Genomic DNA, 24,063 nt, shown 5'->3' with positions numbered 1-24,063 from the left:
AGCACCAAATACAATGAATTATTGTGAAATGTTTGGAAGAGCACGGAGACTAATACTCCAGCATAAACAAAGCCACACTGAGGATGCGTCAACCACTTCCTCCACCACTGCTTCAACCCTTAGTTATGGCAAACAATGAATCCCTTGTTAATAATTTAGAAATTTCAGAGGAACTGGGTGCTAGCGACCACAAATCAATTACATTTAGCATTGAATGGAAGTACGATAGTAGCGATAACTCAGTAACAGTCCCAGATTTTCGCTTAGCAGATTACGATGGGCTTAGAGAACACTTATCATCTGTTGACTGGGGTAACGAAGAGAGCTATCAATATGACAGTTTTCTGAACACTATACATGCTGCTCAAAGAGCGTTTATCCCATATAAAGAAATTAGATCAAATAGAAATGACCCAAAATGGATGAATAATAGGCTCAAATATCTACTAGGGCATAAGAAAGGAATTTATAGGCGTATCAAAAGAGGTGAGGGTCATCTTATGAATCAGTATATTGACATTAAGAGGGACATTAAAAAGGGGATAAGAAAAGCTAAAAGGGACTATGAAATTAAAGTTGCTAGGGATTCTAAAACTAACCCAAAAAGTTTTTTCCAGGTCTATAGAACAAAAGTTAGAGATAAGATAGGTCCCCTTAAAAATAACTATGGGCACCTTACTGACAATGAGAATGAAATGTGCTTGATTTTAAATAATTATTTTCTCTCAGTTTTTACACAGGAAGACACTAACAATATTCCAGTAATTAATTTTTACAGTGGGCTAGAAGATAAATTATGTAACATCACAGTCACTAGTGAGATGGTTGTGAGGCAGATAGACAGACTGAAGCAAAATAAGTCGCCGGGTCCTGATGAGGTTTTTTCAAGGGTTCTTAAGGAATGCAAAATGGAACTCTGTGAACCATTAACTAATATTTTTAATTTATCTCTTCAAACAGGTGTAGTGTCTGATATGTGGAAGATGGCTAATGTAACTCCTATTTTTAAAACAGGGGACAAGTCGTTACCGTCAAATTACCGCCCAATAAGCCTGACCTCAATTGTAGGCAAATTACTAGAGTCAATTATAGCTGAGATTATAAGAAGCCATCTCGATAAGCATAGCTTGATTAATGATACTCAGCATGGATTCACAAGAGGCCGGTCTTGTCTAACTAATTTATTAACTTTCTTCAGTAAAGCTTTTGAGGCTGTTGACCACAATAAAGAATTTGATATTATTTACTTAGATTTTAGTAAGGCTTTTGATAGAGTTCCGCACCATAGACTGTTAAAGAAAGTGGCAGCTCATGGCATTGGGGGAAAAGTGCTCTCGTGGATCGAGTCATGGCTCACTGACAGGAAGCAGAGAGTGTCCATAAATGGGGTTAAATCCGAGTGGGGATCTGTAACAAGTGGCGTTCCACAGGGATCAGTCTTGGGCCCGTTGTTGTTTATAATATATATCAATGATCTTGATGAGGGAATTACTAGTGATATGAGCAAATTCGCCGATGACACAAAGATAGGTAGGATAATTGATTCAAACGTAGATGTTAGGGAACTTCAGGAGGATTTAAACAAACTCTATTCTTGGTCAGAAAAGTGGCAGATGCAGTTCAATGTAGATAAGTGCAATGTTCTGAAGCTTGGGAGTGCCCATAACCCTAGTACTTATAAATTAAATGATGTAGAACTTAGCCATACAGATTGCGAAAAGGACTTGGGGGTTATGGTGAGCAGCAACCTTAAACCAAGACAGCAATGCCTAAGCGTACGTAATAAGGCAAATAGATTACTGGGATTTATATCAAGAAGTGTAAGCAACAGAAGTCCAGAGGTCATACTGCAGCTTTATACATCATTAGTAAGGCCTCACCTTGATTATGCAGCTCAGTTCTGGTCTCCGTATTACAAAATGGACATAAATTCGTTAGAAAACATTCAGCGTAGGATGACTAAATTAATACATAGCATCAGAAATCTTCCTTATGAAGAAAGATTGAAGACTCTTAAGTTACATTCACTTGTTAGACGAAGAATGAGGGGAGACCTGATCGAAGTGTATAAGTGGAAGATAGGTATTAATAAAGGGGATATTAATAAGGTCTTGAGGATGTCTCTCCAAGAGAGAACCCGCAGTAATGGATTTAAATTAGATAAGTTTAGATTTAGAAAGGACATAGGAAAGTATTGGTTTGGAAATAGGGTAGTTGATGAGTGGAACAGTCTACCTAGTTGGGTTATTGAGGCTAGGACTTTGGGTAGTTTCAAATCTAGGTTGGATAAGTACATGAGTGGGAAGGGTTGGATTTGAGTGGGACTTTCACATCAGAGCTAATTTCTTGGGTAGCATTGAAAATTGGGTTGGGTAAATGTTTTGTTAGTGGGATGAATTGTAAAGGACCTGCCTAGTATGGGCCAGCAGGCCTCCTGCAGTGTTCCTCCTTTCTTATGTTCTTATGTTCTTATGTATTTTTGTACAATTTCCTTCTTCAATTCTATCGTATTTATTTATTATTATTATTATTATTATTAGCAGTAGCAGAAATGTTTGATTCTTTGCTGTGTTCAAGAGTAAACACATGATGTCATTTTCCAATACCTGTCTGAATAACCATTCTAATATGTAGTCATGGATGGGTTTACATTATTTATACTGTAGTTTAATAGCAAATAATAAACAAAACACTCACCACACAGTGGTGGGAGGGCTGGCTGCCAGTTGCAGGGGTCAGAGGGAGGGTAGTAAGGACTCATGGCGGTAAACTTAAATATGATTTGGTGGCTGGGAATTTGGCGGTTGGGAATTCGCGAATGTGTGAAGCCCGCGAAAGTTGAAAATGCGAATGTTGAGGGAGACCTGTTCAGTACTAGTATGGCACCAACCCTGAAAGAGTTAATTATTATAATGAAAACCAAGTGTTAAACCCACAAGAGATGTTGTATAAAGTATGGTGTATTAACCATTTTTAATTATTTCTAATATCTTAAATATATATTTACTGAATGATGCTGCTCACTGCAGCTTTCCATCATTTTTTTCTTTTTTTGTAACACACCGGCCACCTCCCACACCAAAGCAGGGTGACCTGATAAAGAAGAAACAAAGGTTTTTCTTTTCACATATAGCAGTTTATACAGAAGGGGTTACTAGCCCCTTGCTCCCGGCATTGAAGTTGCCTCTTATGACACTCATGGCTTATGAAGGAAGGACTCTTCTCCACTTTCCCATGAGGACAGTAAATATCGGCATGTTATAAATATTAAAATAGCAAGTCTGCCTGTAAAATTACTGATATTCTAATATTTTTTTTTCCTCTGGAAGGTGAATTCAGTGATGAGACTATAGTGGAGATCACAGTCTTGCCCCAGAACCAACACAAACCGAAGTTTATCTCTCCAGCTGTGCCCAATGCTACAGTGCTTGTCCAAGAGGTACGTTTACTTGTGCATTTTCACTTCCAAATGGAGGCATTTGGCAACTTTAGTGTCAGTCAAAAAACAATAAGATACTACTTAGAGCATGTACCATAGGTAGTCAGTAACGAAGACAATATGAGGCTGATTTTACATCCAGCTGTTTTAAGTTAATAATGTTAATTTATAATTTTAATTTTTATATGCTCATCTAAAATGTAGTGGCTTTCCATTATTTGACAACTTGAGTGTCTCTTAGCACTGTGTGATATGGGATAGTTCTCCCTATAGTCATGAAGAAGAAGAATGCTCATGTGGAAAGAAGTTTAGAAGAAACAGTTGTGATGGAGGCAAAGGATGCCAGTGCCATCATTTTTACCAGTTGCTTAGTAATAAACAGGTGACAAGTAAAAAATTAAGACACATGTGCAACTTCTGGCTCATGTGTCTAATTTTCATCTTGTTGGTATTGTATACCATTCATGTACAGGTGACAAGTAGAGAAACTGTGTACATTATGACCCCCATATCTGCCAGGGATATATTCCAAGGACCTGCTGCAGATACCAAAACTGTGGATAGTAGCACACCCTATATATAAGTCTTATACATACCTATAAATTTTAATTGATAAATTTTGCACAGTAAGTGGAGAATTATCACTTTTTTACTGATGGGAAGCACTTCATAGCTTCTCTGCTTTTGTGATTTGGGGCCATTATTGTGGAAAATTAAGAGGTATTTTTGAGCCACAGTAAACTAGATAAATGAAACTTTGGATACAAAATCGGTGAATACGGGGGGGGTTCTGCTGTATATCAAAAAATGATACTGTACAATATATTAATATTGTACAGGTATTATTCAGATGCTTAATGTGTGAGATACTGTACTATTCTATTTGTTAATTTGTCTCAGAACTGGAGTTCAGCAGTGCAGGAGGTAATAGCAGTTGAAGCCGAGGATAAGGACTTGGGAGCAAATGGGGAGGTGCGTTATCACTTGCGTGTTGGGGAAGAGAACCTTCAAGACACATCAGAGTTCCACTTGGACCCCATTACTGGCTTGCTTACTACGAAACTTGTACTTGACAGAGAGAAACAATCCAAATATGAGGTGAGAAGTTAATTTAATTTACTTTTCCAAATGAGGTGATGTGTGCCAGAAAAAAATGTGAAACTCTCACAAGAGAAAAATGTAGGCATAGGGAAGATAGGAGCTACAAGGCTCAAGTTACCAGACTCTGTTATGGCACTCTGGGCCTAATATACAGATGTGGAAGACAACCACACATTTACACAAACAGATGAAACAGTAAGAAATCAATTAGTTCACTAATCTGGATTTTGGCCATGGTGGCAATTATTCACTTTGTTTAGATATTTGCAGCCCCAATCCAGCTGATGTGATTATGTACATGTGTTATATTGAATATAATGCCTCATACCTAAGCTAATCTAAGTGTCTGTCTCAACAGTTGGTATTGGTGGCCAAGGATCAAGGTTCACCAATCTCTTATGAAACGTTGCGGTTCTTGACGGTACTTGTGGAAGACGTTAATGACAATCGCCCAGAGTTTCCCAAGAGCAGTGTGCCTCAAGCTTACCGCTTTAATGTAATTGAAAATACTGCTAAACACACACTTATTGGTATGTAATAATGGAAATGCTGATGAATGTCTTTTGCTATATATACTGTATGTGATGGATCTTCTTCTTTCAACAAACTGGCTGTATCCCACCGAGGCAGGGTGGCCCAAAAAGAAAAACAAAAATTTCTCTTTTCAAATTTAGTAATTCATACAGGAGAAGGGGTTACTAGCCCCTTGCTCCCGGCATTTTAGCCGCCTCTTACAACACGCATGGCTTACAGAGGAAGAATTCTGTTCCACTTTCCCATGGAGATAAGAGGAAATAAACAAGAACAAGAACTAGAAAGAAAATAGCAGGAAACCCAGAGGGGTGTGTATAGGTATGCTTGTACATGTATGTGTAGTGTGACCTAAGTGTAAGTAGAAGTAGCAAGACATACCTGAAATCTTGCATGTTTGAGACAGAAAAAAGGACACCAGCAATCCTACCATCATGTAAAACAATTACAGGTTTTCGTTTTACACTCACTTGGCAGGATGGTAGTACCTCCCTGGGCGGTTGCTGTCTACCAACCTACTACCTAGATGTGATGGATCATGTACATTTATTTTTTTTTAATTTGTATGGTTTTTAATAAGTAATTTTTATTTTATTTAGAAACAAACTTGATAAAATTTCTGTACACATAGTCAGCAAGTGTATTTTGACAAATTATCCGATTAATGTTCTGAGATCAGTGTATTATAGCCACAAACTATATAAAAATGTAGTAGTAGCTGCAGGTATTTTGAACATGTAAAGAGGATGGAACAAAATAGAATGACTTCGAGAGTGTATAAATTTATAGTGGAGGGAAGGCAGGGTAAGGGTCAGCCTAGGAAAGGTTGGAGGGATGGGGTAAAGGAGGTTTTACATGCAAGGGGCTTGGACTTTCAGCAAGCATGCATGAGCATGTTTGATAGGAGGAAATGGAGACAAATGGTTTTTAAGACTTGACGTACTGCTGGAGTGTGAGCAAGGTAACATTTATGAAGGGATTTAGGGAAATCTGCTGGCTGGACTTGAGTCCTGGAGATGGGAAGTACAGTGTATGCACTCTGAAGGAGGGGTGTTAATGTTGCAGTTTTATAACTGTAGTGTAAGTGTGCCTCTGGCAAGACAGTGATGGGGTGAATGATGAAAGTTTTTCTTTTCCTGGCCACCCTGCCTTGGTGGGAGATGGCCAGTGTATTGAAAGAAGAAAGATGCACTGTATATACAAAAATACTCAGTACTGAAGGTACAGAGGTCATATGTGACTGAAGATTAACTTAGGAACTCTCCAATACAGGTCAACTTCTTGCTGAAGATCCTGATGCTGGAATCAATGCCAAGATTTTCTATTACTTGGTCACTGGTAATGCTCATGAGAGCTTCTACTTGGACAAACTTCATGGTAAACTTTACACTAATGCTGTTCTTGATCGTGAGCAGCAGTCCTCCTACACTCTTGTGGTTAAGGCTACGAACGACCCTAACTTCACAGTAGACCCTGATCAAGAAGTTGTGTATGATGAAAATGATCCAACATTGGCAATTATCACTGTCAATATTGAAGATGAAAATGATACACCACCACGATTTATTCATGAAGCTTACTATGCAGGTAAGAATCACAATTTGAGATCTGTAACTATTATAAAATATATGTGTTCTGTGAGTAGTGTACCATAATAGACTTGCATATAATTAACCTTTTATAATTATGTTTGAGTTTGTATACACTTAGGATCTAGGCCTTAATCTCTACTCTTGACATTCTATTGGCTAACAAGAATTAGGTTTATCATATTTATAAATAAACCAATATGTGAAGCTTACTCCTGCTTGTCTAGTTCATTCCACTTCTACATTGAAATTTATTAGTAATTCCTTGTTTTTATCGTTCTTATGAGGTTCTTTTCCTTTTGTATTGTACTTACCTATACGTATGTGGTTCCAGGTGTCACGTCTCGGCTCTTAGCCTCACTTCTTAACTTGCTATTTGCCATAAATGTCCTATTATCTGAGTAACTGACCTTGGTGTTCAGCTCACATTTATGCCTTAGTCCTTACCATATCAGTCTGTCTTTCTCTACCGTATTAATACTCTTGAGTATCTTGTATATGGTCATGTCACTCCTGAATCTTTCCATCTGCAGTGACTTGATGGTCCTCTAATTTAGCATAACTTGTAGCAGGTGTGTTGTGACAGTCATGTAGTTTCTGTAATGCCACATCAGTTGCACAGATGCAACTGGTGTGGCATTTTATTGTGGCAGCATTTTGCTCTCCAGCAGCTTTGTCAAGCCATTAATCTTGTTTCATCTTCCTGTTGCAGGAGTGTCTTACGAAGCCGAAGTTGATAGATTTGTGAGAATGGTGAGTGCTGTTGATGAGGATGCTGGCTTAAATGGAACTCTCAGCTACTCTATTCGAGCATCTAATCTTTTCAGACCTGGTGAGCAGCATTAACACAATGCACATAATTTTGTTTACAGCTATAATTTTCTTTTGCAAAAATCTAAGTCAATTAGAAAAAACATCATTAATATCACCTGATTCTTATTATCTTGAAGAATAAGACATATTTTACATAATATCACAGAACTATAATTTCAAGTACTGTGTTGCAGTCCCAGAACTTAAGGAATTAAATTATAATTTTACTTTGAGATGTATCTAAGCTCAAGGGGTTGAAAAGCTGTGACCACAAAAAATTACGAGTTAGGCTTAATTTGCATTGATTTGGAGGACTAAGTTTAATACCCTTTGTATAAAGCATTTACCATTTATTCTGTTTCATTTGTCTCAAGACACTGATCAGCATAATGGAATACAGTATTAAGTGGTTGAAGACAACTGCAGTGTAATGTGATCCTTTATTGACAACATTTTGCCCACACAGTGGGTGAAACATTGTCAGGGAAGGATTGCAGTACACTACATTTGTATCTTTACCCATCGTGTCTGTGTTTTACATCATTTCCCTCCACAGTATAAAGTGTAATAGGCAAATAAATTCTACACATTTTTATGAAGGTAAATTATTACTTATCTTTTGTAATACAGGAGAATCTAGGGCTGTTGGCTCCATTATTCCATCCCCTTTCAACATCACTCAAGATGGCAAGCTCACCACAGCCTCCCTCATGTCACAGTATAGGCGCCACCGCTTTCTTCTCCTGTTACATGCCAAGGAGGAAGCGCCACCTTTCCGCATTGCCACGTGCACCGTCAATGTGAGTTGGGAAGAGGGTGTATTATGGCTTCTCTCCTTTACTGTTTGTCTTGTTTTTAGTATCTGTATGACCACCAAGGGGATCATACAGCCTTGGCACTTAAAACATTTATCTTAAGTAGTTGCTCATTTGTTTAGTCATAACTTGATGCTATCATATGCCAGGTTTTCAACATTTAGCTGTATTACTGTTATCTTTATGTTAGTTATTGTTTTAGAATTTACCGATCTCTTCATTTTTGCACAGTTTGGCTTGTCTGCCATTCATGTCATTTATGCCTGGTGACATATTCTACATTATAGTTATCCTTAAATGGCTTTTTTATGCCCTCTTGAGTCCCATTCTTAAAGGAGTAGCTTCATAAAATAATCCATCATCATCATATTCATTATTGCTGCATTTCTAGTGTTCAGTGTTAAAACAGCACTAGGGTTTTAAAGAGGCAAGAAGAGCAATGCTGAGTCCCAACTCCATTGTTGATGGTAATTTGAATACAAAAATTACATTTTTCATCAGGTTTGGGTTTGGGAGAGGGAGGACCTAGTGAGAGTTGTACTAGCTCAACCTCCTGAAGAAGTGGTGCATCATCAAGAAGACATAGCTGCTACTCTCTCGCAGGTAATTACCTAACTGTAGTTACAGAAGCAAAATTTTCCTCATGGTGTTCCATTTTCAGGTGCATTAGGGAGAGTGAATGTGTATCTCTACTCTGGAAATGCTGATTGCTTTAATTTGCTATACAATAATGTATAAATTTGATTTATTATTATAATAAAAAAGAGACACTGAACCATTTTTTTTTATTTTGAAGAATTTTGGAAAGTCCAAGATTGTTTCATTAAGTTTTAAGATAGTTATAGTTTTTGTTTATCATCTAGCTTTATTCTTTATAAAAAATGTCTTGCATAAAATTACCTTTTGAAACACTGGAAAATCATGATTATTATTACTTTAACAACAGGTTACAAAAGGCATAGCAGTCGTGGATGAAATCAGATACCATGTAAACCCTGACAATACAGTTAATCGTGAAAGGTAAGAAAAGTTATGAATTTCAGATAAGCTTAAAACTTGGCCATAAATTGTATTTAATACTGAAAGTTTATTTTAAATGGCTACACAGTATTTTAAGTCCCTTAAAAAAAATTACTAAACAAACAAAAAAAATCGCTAAGATAAAATTTAATGTTAGCTTTCTGTGCCTTGTAGGGCTGACATGCTGGTCCACATTGTGAATCAGACTGAACAAGTGATGCCTGTACACATGGTACTGAAGAGACTTGATCAGGGATATGCAACACTCACCAATAATTCCAACACATTCTTCATTGAAAATGTCTATGTAAGTTTCTCACTTGAAGACCAAATAATAAAATTTACACATCTCTAATCGAAACTTTGTGACCCAGTCCCTGGACCCATTATGTACCTCTATAATCCTTTGACTACCGCCCACAGAATGGGTATTGGGTGCATAAGAAAGATGTTAAACTCGACTAATAATACTCTTGTAATATATGAAACATAAAACTTAGTTTTCTTAAGTTTGAGAAACAGTCTTGTATAATTTTATGTCCTTATAACAGAATTTCAAGTCCCCAGTGCTCATTTAATAAAATAAAACAGAGCAAAATGAAACATACCTGAAATTTTAGTAACTTGAGCAATACTGTCCTATGTAATTCTTATTATTTTGAAGGCAACTTGTTGTATGCTGTATTTTGTTTTAGCCAGCGTCGATTGAAACGGTTGAAGAAGAGGTGGATGCACGCCTGGCTGGACTCATCGCTCTTATGATTGTACTCTTCATTGGTTTCATCTCCTTCATTGTTGTGTGTTGCTGCCTCAGATACTGGTGAGTCTCTTGTTGTGTTGCTGCCTCAGATACTGGTGAGTCTTTCATTGTTGTGTTGCTGCCTCAGATACTGGTGAGTCTTTCATTGTGTTGCTGCCACATACTAGTGAGACTATTTTAGGTGAACAGTGAATTTATAAGAAAAGTTGTTTGGCTTTTTTTGTGGTGGCATGGTATGTTGTCAACTGTCACCTTTTCATGTACACCTTCATTTTTCTGGAATGTATGTTGCATGAAAGGTAGTTGTCTACTGTATATACAGGATTTTTTCCATGCTTGTGAGAAGCAATTGATCCAACAAGCAGTTGCATCATGTCTATTTCCCATCTTTAGAGAAGGGACCCCCCCCCCCCAAAAAAAAAAAAAAAAAAAATCACAACTAATTCAGCATTTTTAGCCAATTTTGGTTGGATTTTAAAAATTGCTTAGAATCACCCCAGAGGTACTTTTTATGCTGATTAAAAATATGTATTTAATAATTAAAAAAAAATAATTTTAGCATTATTCAAGGCCCTGTTTTCCCTTTGATTTCATGGTTTGTTATAATTTGCCAACATACTCATTGAAACTATTCTAACCTTCAATGAAAGCTTTATTTTATTTTTTTAACACACTTGCCATCTCCCACTGAGACAGGGTGACCCAAAAAAGAAACTTTCAATATCATTGACACCATCACCATCTTGCCAGCGGTGCAGAGATGTGACAGTTTAGATGTCACACTAAAGAGGAAATACCCCAAACCTCTCCTTTAGAATGCAGACACTGCACTTCCTGCCTCCAGGACTCGAGTCCAGCAAACAGGAAAATATAAATATTTCCCTTTTAATAATCAATCATATTTTGTATTGTTTTTCTGGGATATTCACTTGAAGTGATCCTCAAACAAATGTGACCACAGGCAAGCATATAGCCATTCAGCAAGGTTGAATGGTACTAAACTTATATACAGGATTATTTCATGTTTGTGGACAGTAATTAATCCAAAAAACAGTTGTTACTTTATGCGTATTTCCCATTGTTAGCATATAAATTTTTACTATTTTTAGCCAATTTTGGGTGGATTTTCAAAATGGCTTAAAATCACTCTAGGGGTACTATTTTTTTTATGCCAATTAGGAATATGCAGGTAAGCCTAGACAAGCCTGGCCTATGGCTGGGCTCTGGGAGTGGAAAAACTCTTGAAACTCATCAAAGGTATATCAAAAGCAAAGGTAATATGATACAAGGCCCAGTTTTCCCTTTGATTTCATCATGTGAAGCCCTGCTAGAGCATACCATATCAGAACTATTCTTGCCTTCAGTGACAGCTGTGGATGTACAGTATATGGATAACAGAAGGAAGTACAAAATGATGGAAAGAATATGTATGCATAAGAGGGAGGTTTGGACATTGTGTGGCTATTTTAAGATATAAGAAATAGTACATATATAAAATAAGGTGGAATATATTGTATCTCCAAATTATTATTATTTTTTTTTTCATGATGTATATCCTCAGGGTGATGACACCAAGCAGATCCAGTGAGCATCTTATCAAACGTAACATTGATGAAGATTTAGGCTTGAATACCACTGAAAACCCTCTTTGGGTTGACCAGTAAGTACTGTATGTCTGTAACTAATGGCATTAATTATATAATTATGTAATAGGAAATTTTTTGATGTCCATTTCTGCAAATTATGAATGTTCTTTTTTTGGTTTTTAATACTGGAGTCATAAATTATAAATGGGTTACTTACCCTATTTCTTCTTGCAGCAGCAATGTCTTCGACAGTTTCTCGTACAAAAATATCTTGAATTCAGACTGATGTACATCAATAGGTCATTGTAATTATGTACAAGAAAACGACATTGCTTTAACCCGTAAACGGTCCAAACGTATATATACGTTTTTTCAACACTTGAAAGTATGTAAAAAAAAGTAGATCTTTGTTTTTCTACATTTGAAAATGTGTAAAAAAACTTTGATCTACTTTTGTAGCACTACACATGTGAACGTAGATCTGCTCGGACCATTTACGGGTTAAGTGCATCATAATTTATATTAAGTAAGTGTTTGTAAATTTCCTCTAGTAACTAGGAGTCCCAGAGTGATCACTGTTAGGATTCATAGTGTTCCTAGTGTATATTATTGACATAAGGTAAAAGACATACACGTCCTTGTTTGTAAAGGCTAAAATAATTAGAAGAATACAAACTGAGTAGGATGGAAGAAGACTGCAGGAGAATGTAGACAGACTTTAGGAATGGTCATAAGTGTTGGAGGTTAACTCCCCCGGTTAAAGCAGTGTTATGAAACTGGGAAAGCCAGTAACAGAACCATTAATGGCAGGAGGGGGATGGAGAGGATACACACCTAAATATGCAACAGGCGTATCTGATAAAGGTGAATGAATAGTCTAAAGCTAAGATGGGACAAATGACTAGAGCTTATCTCCACATTCTAATAGATAATTATATAGTTCTGGTAATGATTACAAATAGGTAATGTGAAAAAAGGTCTTTTTTAAACACTCCATGGCAAATACTGAATAAATAAATGGGGAGAATGATTTTGTATTTTGATTCAAAAGTGTACATAGACTGAATTGCTTTATTTTCTTGAGTACTTAAGGCAGAAAGTAGGGGGAAAACTTATTCCTGGATAATACTTATGAGATATTGAAAACCATGAAATGACACTTTGTATCTCTCCTGTTCGTTAATCTGCTTCTGTAATATAAAGTAATTTATTACACAATGCTTGCAAATAGTCTGACTGATCTAACTTTTCTAGGAAACTCAAGATGTACGAAGAACAGGAGCTCACCATGCAAGTGATGAGCGAGTTCGATACAACGCAAGTAAATGTTCCTCCCAGCACAAGCAAGGGTCCAAGTGTCACTGTAGATGCAGAATGGACTCCCGAGCGTAGGTCCAGCATTGATTTATCACAGGTAAGAGTTACTGTAGATCATGTGAGGCTTATTAATGGGTCATACAAACAGAGGCGCTTTCCAAAATAGGAACTGAACAGTACCAAAGACTCAATGTGACTATTGATGATTCATGGTATGTTGAATTTATTTTTATCCTAAGCAAATTTGAAATGGAAAGCTTATGAACTGCCTCTATATATAATATTGTACCATCAAACTTAGTAGAGTTAGCAGGATGGTTGTATCAATTCAGCTAATGGGTTCAAAGAGGGAAGATAAAGGAAAGTATATTGATTATGGGCTTTAAAATTGAAAAATTAACCTGCATATTTTTCAATACAATCTTCATATACAGTATACCAATTTTTAATTTATAAATACTTTATTTTAGTTGGCATGGGAGCTAACATTTTCTTGGGAATGACCTTTTCCCAAGTGAATCAAACTTGAGAGGCTGGCACAGTGCTCAGTTGCATTTACTCTCAAATTTTTGTTTGTCGTAATTTTTTATTCACATTTACGATATATTCTGTGAACAATTTTCCTAATCAGTAATTTGGAAAAAAAATTAATAATTGAAAGTTATGAATAATGAAAAACTATTTAACATGAATGTTTATGTGCATTGTATTTTTAAATACTACCAGCTGGATGGCCAGAGCAATACATACGCAACTATCCAAAAGTCACATGGAGGTACATTGCGGTCACTACAACTTCGAGGTCTACAGCAGGGCACACTGAAGCTGGGAGAAGATCCTGGAGAAAGCAACGATTATGCTACTCTGGACCATCTGCATCATCCAGCCTCAGCTCAGGGTCCCCGTGTCCCTGGAGTAGAGACTCCCAGGTCACCACTGAATCAGGTAAACTTTCACTGTCATTCAATCACTGTCTGCCAGGGGCATGCTGACAGTTCAGATGGCTCTCAAAATTGCAACATCCTCACCCCTCCTTTAGAGTGCAGGTACTGTGCTTTCTACCTCCAGTCTGGCTAACCAGTTTCCTTGGGCACCTTCATAAACATTGCCTTGCTCAGACTACAACAGCACTGAACCTATGTAGATCATTCAGTGCATGTAATGGAAGACTCAGTCCTCTTGCTGCTAAGCAAGAGTAAGTGCAAACAGAAGTAGAGGGCTCTGTCAAGATTCATTAGAGGAAAACAGTCGAGACTGATGTGGTCAGAGTAGGTGAGACTATTCCTTTTGTGGAATTGGAAGACATTTGAAACTAGCTACATAGTGGTCTATTGAAACTGACCACATTTGAGAGATCACTTGTGGCTTGCCAAGAGCCACAGAAAGCAGCAGGCTTAGAGGAAAAAGCTTGTTGAAACGTAAGTGACTGGATGTCAACAGTATTAATGAGTCACATGAAAACAAGGGAAAAAGAATTTTACACTGTCAGAGATTTTTAATAGCCTAAGAGTCAAACTCTTAGGTTATTAAAAGTCTAACAAATGCAAATGTCTTTCTTTATAAATAAATGTAGGCTGTTATAGAGGCGTTGTATTTAAGTATGGAAGAGCCCAGCCTGTTTGTCCATCTATCTCGTAAGCCTGCTTGAATCTGAGATAGGCCTATGAGGGAGGGCCTATGTGCAGGGGGAGCCTGCCTGTAAATGTTGTTTAGAAATGTGTATATGTATACTACACAAGTAATGCTGCTGACATAATGCTGTAGAATTAGGATGATTGTACATGAATATTTTTGCTCCGGCAGAAATTGAAATGCATGTGTACTGTGCATTTTTATTGATCTCCACAATATATACAGGCATGCATTACTTAAAACATAAAATCAGGCTTCTAGCAATATACAAAACAAAATGCAATGTAAATTTGAATAATTTATCTAAATCAAAGAATGGGTGAGGTTTGAACCCATGGCACAGGACAGTTTTAGGACTCATTTGCCATGAGTTCAATCCTCACCTATTCCATCATTTGCTTGCAATCGTATTATTAGAATTAATCTGCCTGAAGTGCCCCAGCATGATAGCTTTCTTTGTAGCTAGCAAACCAAAATTGTAATTACACATTGTAACCTTTACAAAGAAATAAGATCTTGATCTTTATTACAGTTTGACGAGTAATAACTTAAACATTTTTATATAGAAATACAAAGTATGTGATGCTTTGAAAATATTTAATATTTTTTATTTTCTTTCAGAATGGTGATTACCATGAGCTAAGAACATCTTTCACTGGGTCTACCTTCCAGCCTCCTGACTTGGCTAACAGGCCACTTCCTGATGAACCGACCATCGTTCATCCTAATTCCCGGAATCTTGCATTTAATGCCCAAGGGGAGCCAGTACTAGTAGCAGAGCTAATATAGTCTTAAAATATGGCGATACAACAGTGTAGTGTACAGTATTTTGAAGTGAGAATATTTTTATATATCTCCCTCTTCAGGTGTAGTGGCATTCTCCCCCCCCCCCCTCCCCCTACAAAATTTTTTTTAACATTCCATAATATTTATCAAGGCTTATCAAATGTAATTGCAAAACATTAATATTAAACTACAATATGAAAATATAAATTTTTATTTTTTTATTGCTACATAGCAATAGTTTACAATATTTCAATGTTTTACTCAAGTTTTTGGGGTCCATGCCACAACTTTCAAAGTGTATAGTGAATTGCAATATGCCAAAATAAATTTGGATTTCACAAGTGACTGTTGACACTTCATAAAAAAAAAAAAAAAAAAGTTATAGATCCAATACATCCTAAAAGTGTATTGGATTTGTAAAATTAGTTTTTTCTGATGTACAGTATAATTTTTAACTAATCTTGAAAGGTGTGATATTAAAATTTTTTTTTTTTTTTAATGATTGTACATATGCAATTTAAAATAGTAACTAACAGCAGACAAATATTCCTAGTCTAACCACATTTTTGAGTGTTCATTTACATACCACATGCAAGTTCATCCCCATATTTAATGTTACACATTTCATGTGGCAGGTTTGCTAATCTTTTATCAGTTTTAACATTCAAAGAAAAAGCAGACATTTTCCTCATACCAGCGTATTTTATCCCAACAATCTTCATTCTAACCAGATTGGAAGATGAATTAAGTTTAAAATAGCTGCAGTATATTTTTGACAAGATTGTTAGACTGAAAATGAACAAAATATACAAAAAATGGTTAAGACTCTTGATATATGTATATGATATACATTGTGTTGAATTTAACCCAAAGTGGATGATAATCCTCAGTGTCACTGGTCAACTCTCTCTTATCTGCTTTATATAGCAACCACTGTCTTGTATTGAATTGTGCAAGCAGTAAGAACCTGGTTGATCAGGCCCTGATCCACTGGGAGGCGTAGGCCATGGGACACTGACCCTTGGAATGACCTCCAGGTCGACTCAAGAAAACCTAACAGATGGGAGCATATTGTCATAAGTGGTGTTACGAGATAAGATAACCATAAGCAATACACTGTGCCAATTTCTAAATCTGCTGAGCTAGTGGATTTTGTTCTGTAATTTCAGTCTTATTTCAGCACAGTGCTGAAATGCCCATTCAAGGGCCTATATAGTATACATAGAAGGGGTTTTGGGGGTCAATGCCCTCATAGCCTGGTCTGAGACCAGGTCTCATGGTGGGTCAGGGTTTGATCAACCAGGCTGTTACTGCTGGCCAAATATATATTTATATGGGCGAGAACTCGCAATGGAGACAAAAAAAACACAAGACTGGTAGTCTGGATATTCACACCTTCAACTGAAGTATTCTTGAACAGATACAAAAGTATAAGAGAACGGGTATATATTGCACTAGGAATTGTCCACTCTTCCTACTCCAATATATATATGTTCCATAGTTTTGTGTCCATATTTATGTGTATAGTATTGTAAACTAACAAATTGTCATTGTACAAATGGAACATTTGTAAAAATTTTATTCCAAGTTAAATCAGAAAATGTGCTGGAGAATTTTCTTCTATATTGTTTCAGTAACCTAAAATCATCAAATTGAAAAAAATCTTCCAAGTAGATTCTCTAGCCTTCCCTTACGAGGCAAATTTTACCTTTGGTAATGCCCACAATCTTCTAATTTTTACACAAAAATCTCTGCATTTTAATCACTCCACACTGTTCCCAAACATGCCTCAGACCCCTGTAAAAGTACCACTATCCTTTGATACATTCTCTTTATTGTCTCCATAGATTATTGTCTTCCCACATACATTCCATCTACCTTATCTTTCAACATGTCCACTCCCAAGTATATGAACACATTTACTTCTTCCATACTCCCTTCGTTCTGACCTTCAATCTTTCATTACCTAAACTTTTACAGCTGTATAGCCCTTGTGGCTTAGCGCTTCTTTTTGATTATAATAATAATAAACTTTTACTCTTGTCACCTTGCATTTTTCAGTGTTCACTAATTTCTTCCTTTAACCAAAGTTGGTAATTCACACTTTCCAAGTTAGTTCTCCAATCATATTAAATGTACCATCAAACTGAATTTCTCTTAATGACTGAAAATCTTCATTCATCTGTAATTTTACAATCACCGATGTCACTAGTATCTTATGTGACATTATCTAACTGCAGTTTATACCTTACTGATTGATAATTAAAGCTATTAATTGTAAATTATTGAAGTTAAAACTTGTATCCCAAGCATGGGATACATGTTTTTTGTAAAAATACTAAATTAACTTTTAGGTAGACAACATGCTATTGAAATTATAACCATCTGTCTGCCAGTATTTACGGAGTACAAGAGAAAGGAATGTTGACTAGACGTGATGGTTGTTTGAGACTACTGTATATGGAACAATGATCAAAACATTGGTAATTACTTGCCAAACCAATGTCACTGTTACCGAGACAATGTTCTCCAACTCAGTGCTGAATGACCCTCATAGGTTTGTCATTTCATAAATACATACTACCTGTACTTCAATAAACTTTTGCAATTGTGATATTCAAAGCTGCATTTGGCAGTTTGTGTTTTTCAAAATAAAGAATAAAGACCTTATTTCTTAGCAAAGGTTACAGTGTGTAATTAGGGTATATAGACAATGTGGAACAAACTTAATGGGACTGACTCAGGATTGAGCTTTATCAAGTCATGACTTGTAATAAAGTTGGTAGAATTACCGACAATATGTAAAGTAAAAGGACACAAGTGCAACTAATGTGACATTTATTGTGGCAACGTTTCGCTCTCCAGGAGCTTTATCAAGCCATTACCATTACCTTGATAAAGCTCCTGGAGAGCGAAACGTTGCCACAATAAATGTCACATTAGTTGCACGTGTGTCCTTTTACTTTACAAGTCATGACTTAACAATCGACCGAGTATTGTGTGTAATAAAGCTTATTCTGCATCTTGTCTTCATGCCTATATTTGTTGGCATAATTCCTGTACATCTTACAGGACCATCAGTAAGAATTACTGCTAACAGTTGCTCTTATCTATACAGTATTTGCCTGTTCACTGCTATTGTGCTAAAATCAATTTACCAGCTATTGCTGATCCAGTGATTACTCATGCATTAGCAGGGATGCTTTTTGCATCTTCTACGACCAAGATTATCCATTAGTATTATTTCGTAAACTGGTACTGGAAATTATTTCAAGATCTCTGAAGCCTTCATAAAGTACTAAAGGAACCTTTGATCCCTGTATCTCTAACAATCACCTGTAATATGTAAAGTGTATATTGTATCAAATTTTTGCAGTTTTATAAATAGGTTTATATAATTATGGTCTTTACTAAATGAACACTTATGCTGTCTTGTCTTCACTCATTATGTATATATATCATATCATATACAGTATATTAATTTAATTATCAAGTATGAAACTCCTTAATTCATAAGTTAGTGAAATGTATATTTAATTTCCATGAAATACAAGATTATTTATTTTGTATTTAAGGCATTGACTGATTTTCTATCAGAATTTGTGTTACTTATAAATATTTTCTATGTGCGAAGATGAACGAGCAAATTTCAAATATCAGATGTTCATCAAGAAGTTTCTCATTTGCATTATGTATACAAGATTACATTTCAAGAAATTTCAACACATGTTGTATATAATACATTATAGCTGAATACTGAACTATCCCACAGAACTAATCATATAGTACCTATGTACGTATAATGTTTCTACTGCATCGTACCTGGGTCCGTTTTGTTGACGTCAGGTTCTAGTGTGGTATGATCCATACAGGCTTATCACTTTCAATGATTCTATTTTTGACATCAGATATTTACTAATCATGAATTTTGTTTATCAAATCCTAGCCATCTAAACGTGCCTTATTTAATTCTACTGCCTTGTATATTACTTACAATAACAAATTAGTGCAATTAACAAAATAAAATGTGAAATTAAATAATCTTGTTTATTTGCCACTGACAGTCAGACAACTTGCTTCTTATGCAATACATATTTAGATAGACAGGGTTTGTTTTACAGTTATTTAGCAACAGAATGAGGTCTTCGGTTTGGCAAGTCTCCTACTGCTAATTTTTCTGTACGGGACACCTACGTAAATTGTTGAAGCACCAGCATGAAGCCATACAAAGGTTTAAACTGAATTATTGGTTTATAATAAAAAGAATGCTCGACCTAGTAACTTTCTTTGAGCATAACCAAATTATCTTGCAGGCTCTATGACCCTTCAACAGTGCTGTATGACCTTAGAGGTTTACCTTTTAATTTTGATAATAAAAATCTATGACCCTTAGGAGTTTAGAGCTTCTGCTCTCGCACAAACAAAAAAAGATGAAAGCTGTGGATAAAAAGTTTGTGCATCTGGCAGTAAAGTATTTACCTTACTGTAGTTACAGTAGCAGTACTATGCTCAGTGTTAATCCCTACAGATATGGTATTTTCCCATGAATACAAGTACATATATTGAGATGTCCCACCTTCATTAATTTGCTCTAATTGTTGAGGTTCTGTTATTCTGTATGTGCCACAAACATTTTTGGTCTCGACACAGCATCACACTTTCTTTAAATAAAAAAAAAAAAAAAAAAAACTTCCTTACCTCTCCTCCACATCCAAGCTTAAGATATGGCGGAAATCATTGGACTGATGGGCTTCCAAAGACATATTCTCTAGCTCAAGGCCCTTGTTCAGGATGGCAGCATGAAGGGCAGGTGTTGAGTGGAGAACCTGTCCAGCACCCTCTACAAGCGAGCTGGCAAGGGATACAAAAAAAAAAAAGTGGCTTAAGGTCAGTTCCCCAAAACTGGGCTACATGTTGCGGGGGATTCCATGGACTGTGCTTCTATGAACTATGCCTCCCCAGTACAGCCCATGGAAGAAAAGATCAGCATGATTTGCAGTTTAAATGGAGTTATATTCTGGTCCATCACAATTACAGTTATGCAAGATCTCCAGAAAGTTTTAGTGCTTTTTAATTAATAAAACACTGTACAGTATATTCACAACACTAACATTCTGAAGCATCAAAATCTCACCCCGACCCCTGAACCTTCCTTGAGAGAATCTTAAGGCCAACTACTGCATGTAGAAATATATCTAGTTGGATAAATCTTAACCAGCTGGCTGAGTGGCTTACACACTGGCCTGGAGTTTTAAGACTCTCACCATGGGCTCAAATCCCATCTGTAATGTAGTTAGTTTGCTATCGCATTACAGCCTCTCCTCGCCTAACAAGAGTTCCATTCTTGAGACCCTGTCGTTAAACGAATTCATCGCTAAGTGAGAATACTATAATGGTAGTTTGTGTCAACCATCTTTGATATTGTTCCAATGTCACCTTTACACCATTTAACATTTTTGGTATATTTTTAAGTGTTTATACAGTAGTGTACTGTGAGAGTGGCAGCTGCTTTAAGTGGCAAGTGGTTTACAGCTCAGGAAGAAGGAGATAAGGAGGGTTAATAGAGAAGATGTGAAGGTAGGAAATCGATTCTATGTTCTCCAGGACGAGTGTACTTCAGTAGCTTAGTTAGCGAGGTTAAAGGTATCACAGACTCCCCTGCTAATCAAGATAAGAATATTATAATTGTAGGAGATTCTCATTATTATTATTATTATTATTATAATCAAAAAAGAAGCGCTAAGCCACAAGGGCTATACAGCGCTGCAGGGTAGGGAAGGAAGCAAGGGAATTGGATGGCAGAAGGGAGAGGGGATGATCAGCAGGTTACAGAAAACAGCGGGGCAGGGGATAGTACGGGGGTAGAGGGTAGCAAGAGATTGAAGTAGAAAGGGCTGAAAGTATCAGAATTTGTGAAGTCAGTCGTTGTCAAAAAGTCAATGAGAGAGTCCGGATGAAAGGTGGGTCCATCAGCGAGAAGGGAAGGTAAAGAGAGAGCAGCGGGGCGAAGACGACGACAGAGGTAAATTCTGCGTGCTCGTTGATAAAGTGGGCAGTCCAACAGAATGTGGCTGACTGATAATGGAGCTTGGCAATTCTCACAGAGAGGAGCAAGACGCCTCTCCATGAGATATCCATGAGTAAGACGAGTATGGCCAATGCGAAGACGGGAGAGAGTAGTCTCCCAACCTCGACACTGGTGATAAGAAGACGGCCAGTAACCTATACTCGGTTTAATAGACTGAAGTTTGTTGCCGAGCATAGTAGACCAACGTTGTTGCCAACGGGTGTGAAGGTGGGAAGATATTACAGCAAAATAGTCCGTACATGGAATACCTCTAAGAAACTGGTAGGTCATGTACTGCTGACCGCGCAGCAGTGTCTGCCTGTTCATTGCCCTGTACGTCAACATGACCAGGGACCCAACAAAAAACAATATCTTTATGCTTGGTAAAGATGCGGCGTAGCCAAAGGTGGATACGGAGGACTAAGGGGTGAGGTGTATCAAATTTTTGTATAGCCTGTAAAGCACTAAGGGAGTCTGAGACAACCACAAATGATGACACAGGCATAGATGCAATACGGATAAGTGCTGTAAGGATGGCATATAATTCAGCAGTAAAAATACTAGCCGAAGATAGTAAATGCCCTTGTACGGCGCTGTCCGGAAACACTGCTGCGAATCCTACGCTGTCAGAAGACTTAGAGCCATCTGTGTACACAGCAATGGCATGAGAATGAGAGTGAAAGTGGTCAAGAAAAAGAGAGCGGGAAGCGACCGTAGACAGTTGGGCTTTCGAGCAAGGGAGGGAGAAAGAACAGACTCGAACAGATGGAACTTCCCAGGGGGGTAGGGAAAAGTAAGATGCTACATGTACATAGAAAGGTGGTAGTTGAAGAGAAGACAAGAGCGAATGAAGGCGAAGAGAGAAGGGACGGAGTAAGCAGGGGCGGCGAACAAATAAAGAATGTCTACTAATATCAGTGACCATTCTAGAAATGGAAGGATTGCGGAGATCATGAGAGCGTACGTAGTAGAGCAGGCAATGGGCATCACGGCGATCGGATAAGGATGGAACGTTCGCTTCTGCATAGAGGCTTTCGACAGGGGAAGAGCGAAAAGCACCAAGGCATAAACGTAATCCTTGGTGATGAATGGGGTTAAGGCTAGAGAGAGTAGCAGGAGATGCCGCTGAATAGATCTGGTCACCATAATCAAGTTTCGATAAAATAAGGGTGGAATGTAGGTGAAGGAGGGTTCGACGATCAGCTCCCCACGAAAGATGAGCAAGGGTTTTAAGAAGGTTCAGCCGGCTGTGACAAGTTGCCTTCAGAGAGGTAATGTGAGGTTTCCAAGATAACCTACGATCAAAGAGGAGGCCCAGAAACTTGACTATCACGTTCAGGGATACGGGAGCCATAGAGGTACAAAGGATGATCAGAGATGACAGAGCGTCTAGTGAAAGTGATTTGGTGGGTTTTAGTGCTGGAAAATTTAAACCCATGTGTGGTGGCCCAATTGGAAACACGGTCGACTGCATGTTGGAGAGAAACTGTAAGGAGGTGACAGTCAGCGCCTGCACAGGCAATAGCGAAGTCATCAACAAAGTGATGACCAAATATTTGATGGAAGACTAGAAGCCAAATCATTAATAGCAAGGAGAAAAAGTGTTGTGCTCAGAACACATCCCTGGGGGACACCTTCAGCATGGATAAAGTCCGGGGAGAGCACATTATTAACCCGAACACGGAAATGCCTGTCAGTTAAAAAGTTCTTAAGGAAGGATGGTAGATTGCCTCGAAGGCCCAAGGAGTGGGCTTGGGCTAAAATATTATACCTCCAAGTTGTGTCATATGCCTTCTCAAGGTCAAAAAATATGGCAATAACTGAGTGGTTATTCGCAAAGGCATTACGAACATACGTATCCAAGCGCAGTAAGGGGTCTATGGTAGAACGTCCCTTACGAAAGCCATATTGACGAGTGGAGAGACTGTTGTGTGTCTCTAAATACCACACTAAACGTCTATTTACTAGACGTTCCATTACTTTGCAAACTGCACTGGTAAGAGCAATGGGACGATAGTGGGAGGTTTCATGTCCCGTAGTGCCTGGTTTGCGGAAAGGGAGAACAATGGCGGATTTCCAGCTGTGGAAGAACTCCTTGTGACCAAATAAGATTGTAAAGGCGTAATAGGACTGCAAGGGCTGACTGATGTAAATGTTGTAGCATATGAATATGAATGTCGTCGGGCCCAGCTGCCGATGATCGACAAGCTGAGTGTGTTGCCTCCAGTTCTTGGAGTGTAAAAGGCACATTATACTGTTCTTCTCTGAGAGAAGAAAAGTCCAAGGGTGCTAACTCTCTGGCAGACTTTGAGGAAAGAAATGAGGGGCATAGATGGAGTCCCTGAGAAATACGGACCAGATGATTGCCAATTTCATTGGCAACATCTAGTGGGTTTGCTATATCAACACCGGCAACCCGCAGAACAGGAGCCGGGTCAGGAGAATATTTACCACTCAGTTTTCGTACTTTTTTCCAGACTGCACTCATAGAGGAAGCAGAGGTGATGGTGGAGACATAATTTCGCCAGCAAGTGCGTTTAGCGTCACGGATGACACGGCGAGCGATCGCACACTTCTGTTTAAAATCAAGGAGTCACTCTGTGGTTC

General features: G+C 37.6%; 2 protein-coding genes across 2 annotated transcripts in view; one reads left to right on the top strand and one right to left on the bottom strand.

The window, feature by feature from the left end:
* Cad87A (cadherin 87A) overlaps positions 1 to 19,430 on the top strand; it is a 134,775-nt gene extending 115,345 nt beyond the window's left edge. Inside the window, exons 26-39 of the mRNA XM_070088566.1 lie at positions 3,330 to 3,439; positions 4,340 to 4,537; positions 4,899 to 5,070; positions 6,344 to 6,658; positions 7,373 to 7,492; positions 8,104 to 8,273; positions 8,790 to 8,891; positions 9,235 to 9,308; positions 9,483 to 9,615; positions 10,004 to 10,128; positions 11,630 to 11,728; positions 12,909 to 13,068; positions 13,698 to 13,916; positions 15,225 to 19,430. Of these exons, the coding sequence (XP_069944667.1) occupies positions 3,330 to 3,439; positions 4,340 to 4,537; positions 4,899 to 5,070; positions 6,344 to 6,658; positions 7,373 to 7,492; positions 8,104 to 8,273; positions 8,790 to 8,891; positions 9,235 to 9,308; positions 9,483 to 9,615; positions 10,004 to 10,128; positions 11,630 to 11,728; positions 12,909 to 13,068; positions 13,698 to 13,916; positions 15,225 to 15,392 (2,165 nt within the window). The 3' untranslated portion in view covers positions 15,393 to 19,430. The remainder of the gene's footprint in view (positions 1 to 3,329; positions 3,440 to 4,339; positions 4,538 to 4,898; positions 5,071 to 6,343; positions 6,659 to 7,372; positions 7,493 to 8,103; positions 8,274 to 8,789; positions 8,892 to 9,234; positions 9,309 to 9,482; positions 9,616 to 10,003; positions 10,129 to 11,629; positions 11,729 to 12,908; positions 13,069 to 13,697; positions 13,917 to 15,224) is intronic.
* LOC128690033 (protein O-linked-mannose beta-1,2-N-acetylglucosaminyltransferase 1-like) overlaps positions 1 to 24,063 on the bottom strand; it is a 96,127-nt gene that overhangs the window by 3,450 nt on the left and 68,614 nt on the right. The window contains exon 13 of the mRNA XM_070088567.1: positions 20,088 to 20,240. Coding sequence (XP_069944668.1) covers positions 20,088 to 20,240 — 153 coding nt within the window. The remainder of the gene's footprint in view (positions 1 to 20,087; positions 20,241 to 24,063) is intronic.

This window comes from Cherax quadricarinatus, chromosome 25 (assembly GCF_038502225.1).
Source record: "Cherax quadricarinatus isolate ZL_2023a chromosome 25, ASM3850222v1, whole genome shotgun sequence".
In the NCBI taxonomy this organism is placed as follows: Eukaryota; Metazoa; Arthropoda; class Malacostraca; order Decapoda; family Parastacidae; genus Cherax; species Cherax quadricarinatus.
This window is presented reverse-complemented; position numbering and strand designations above follow the sequence as displayed.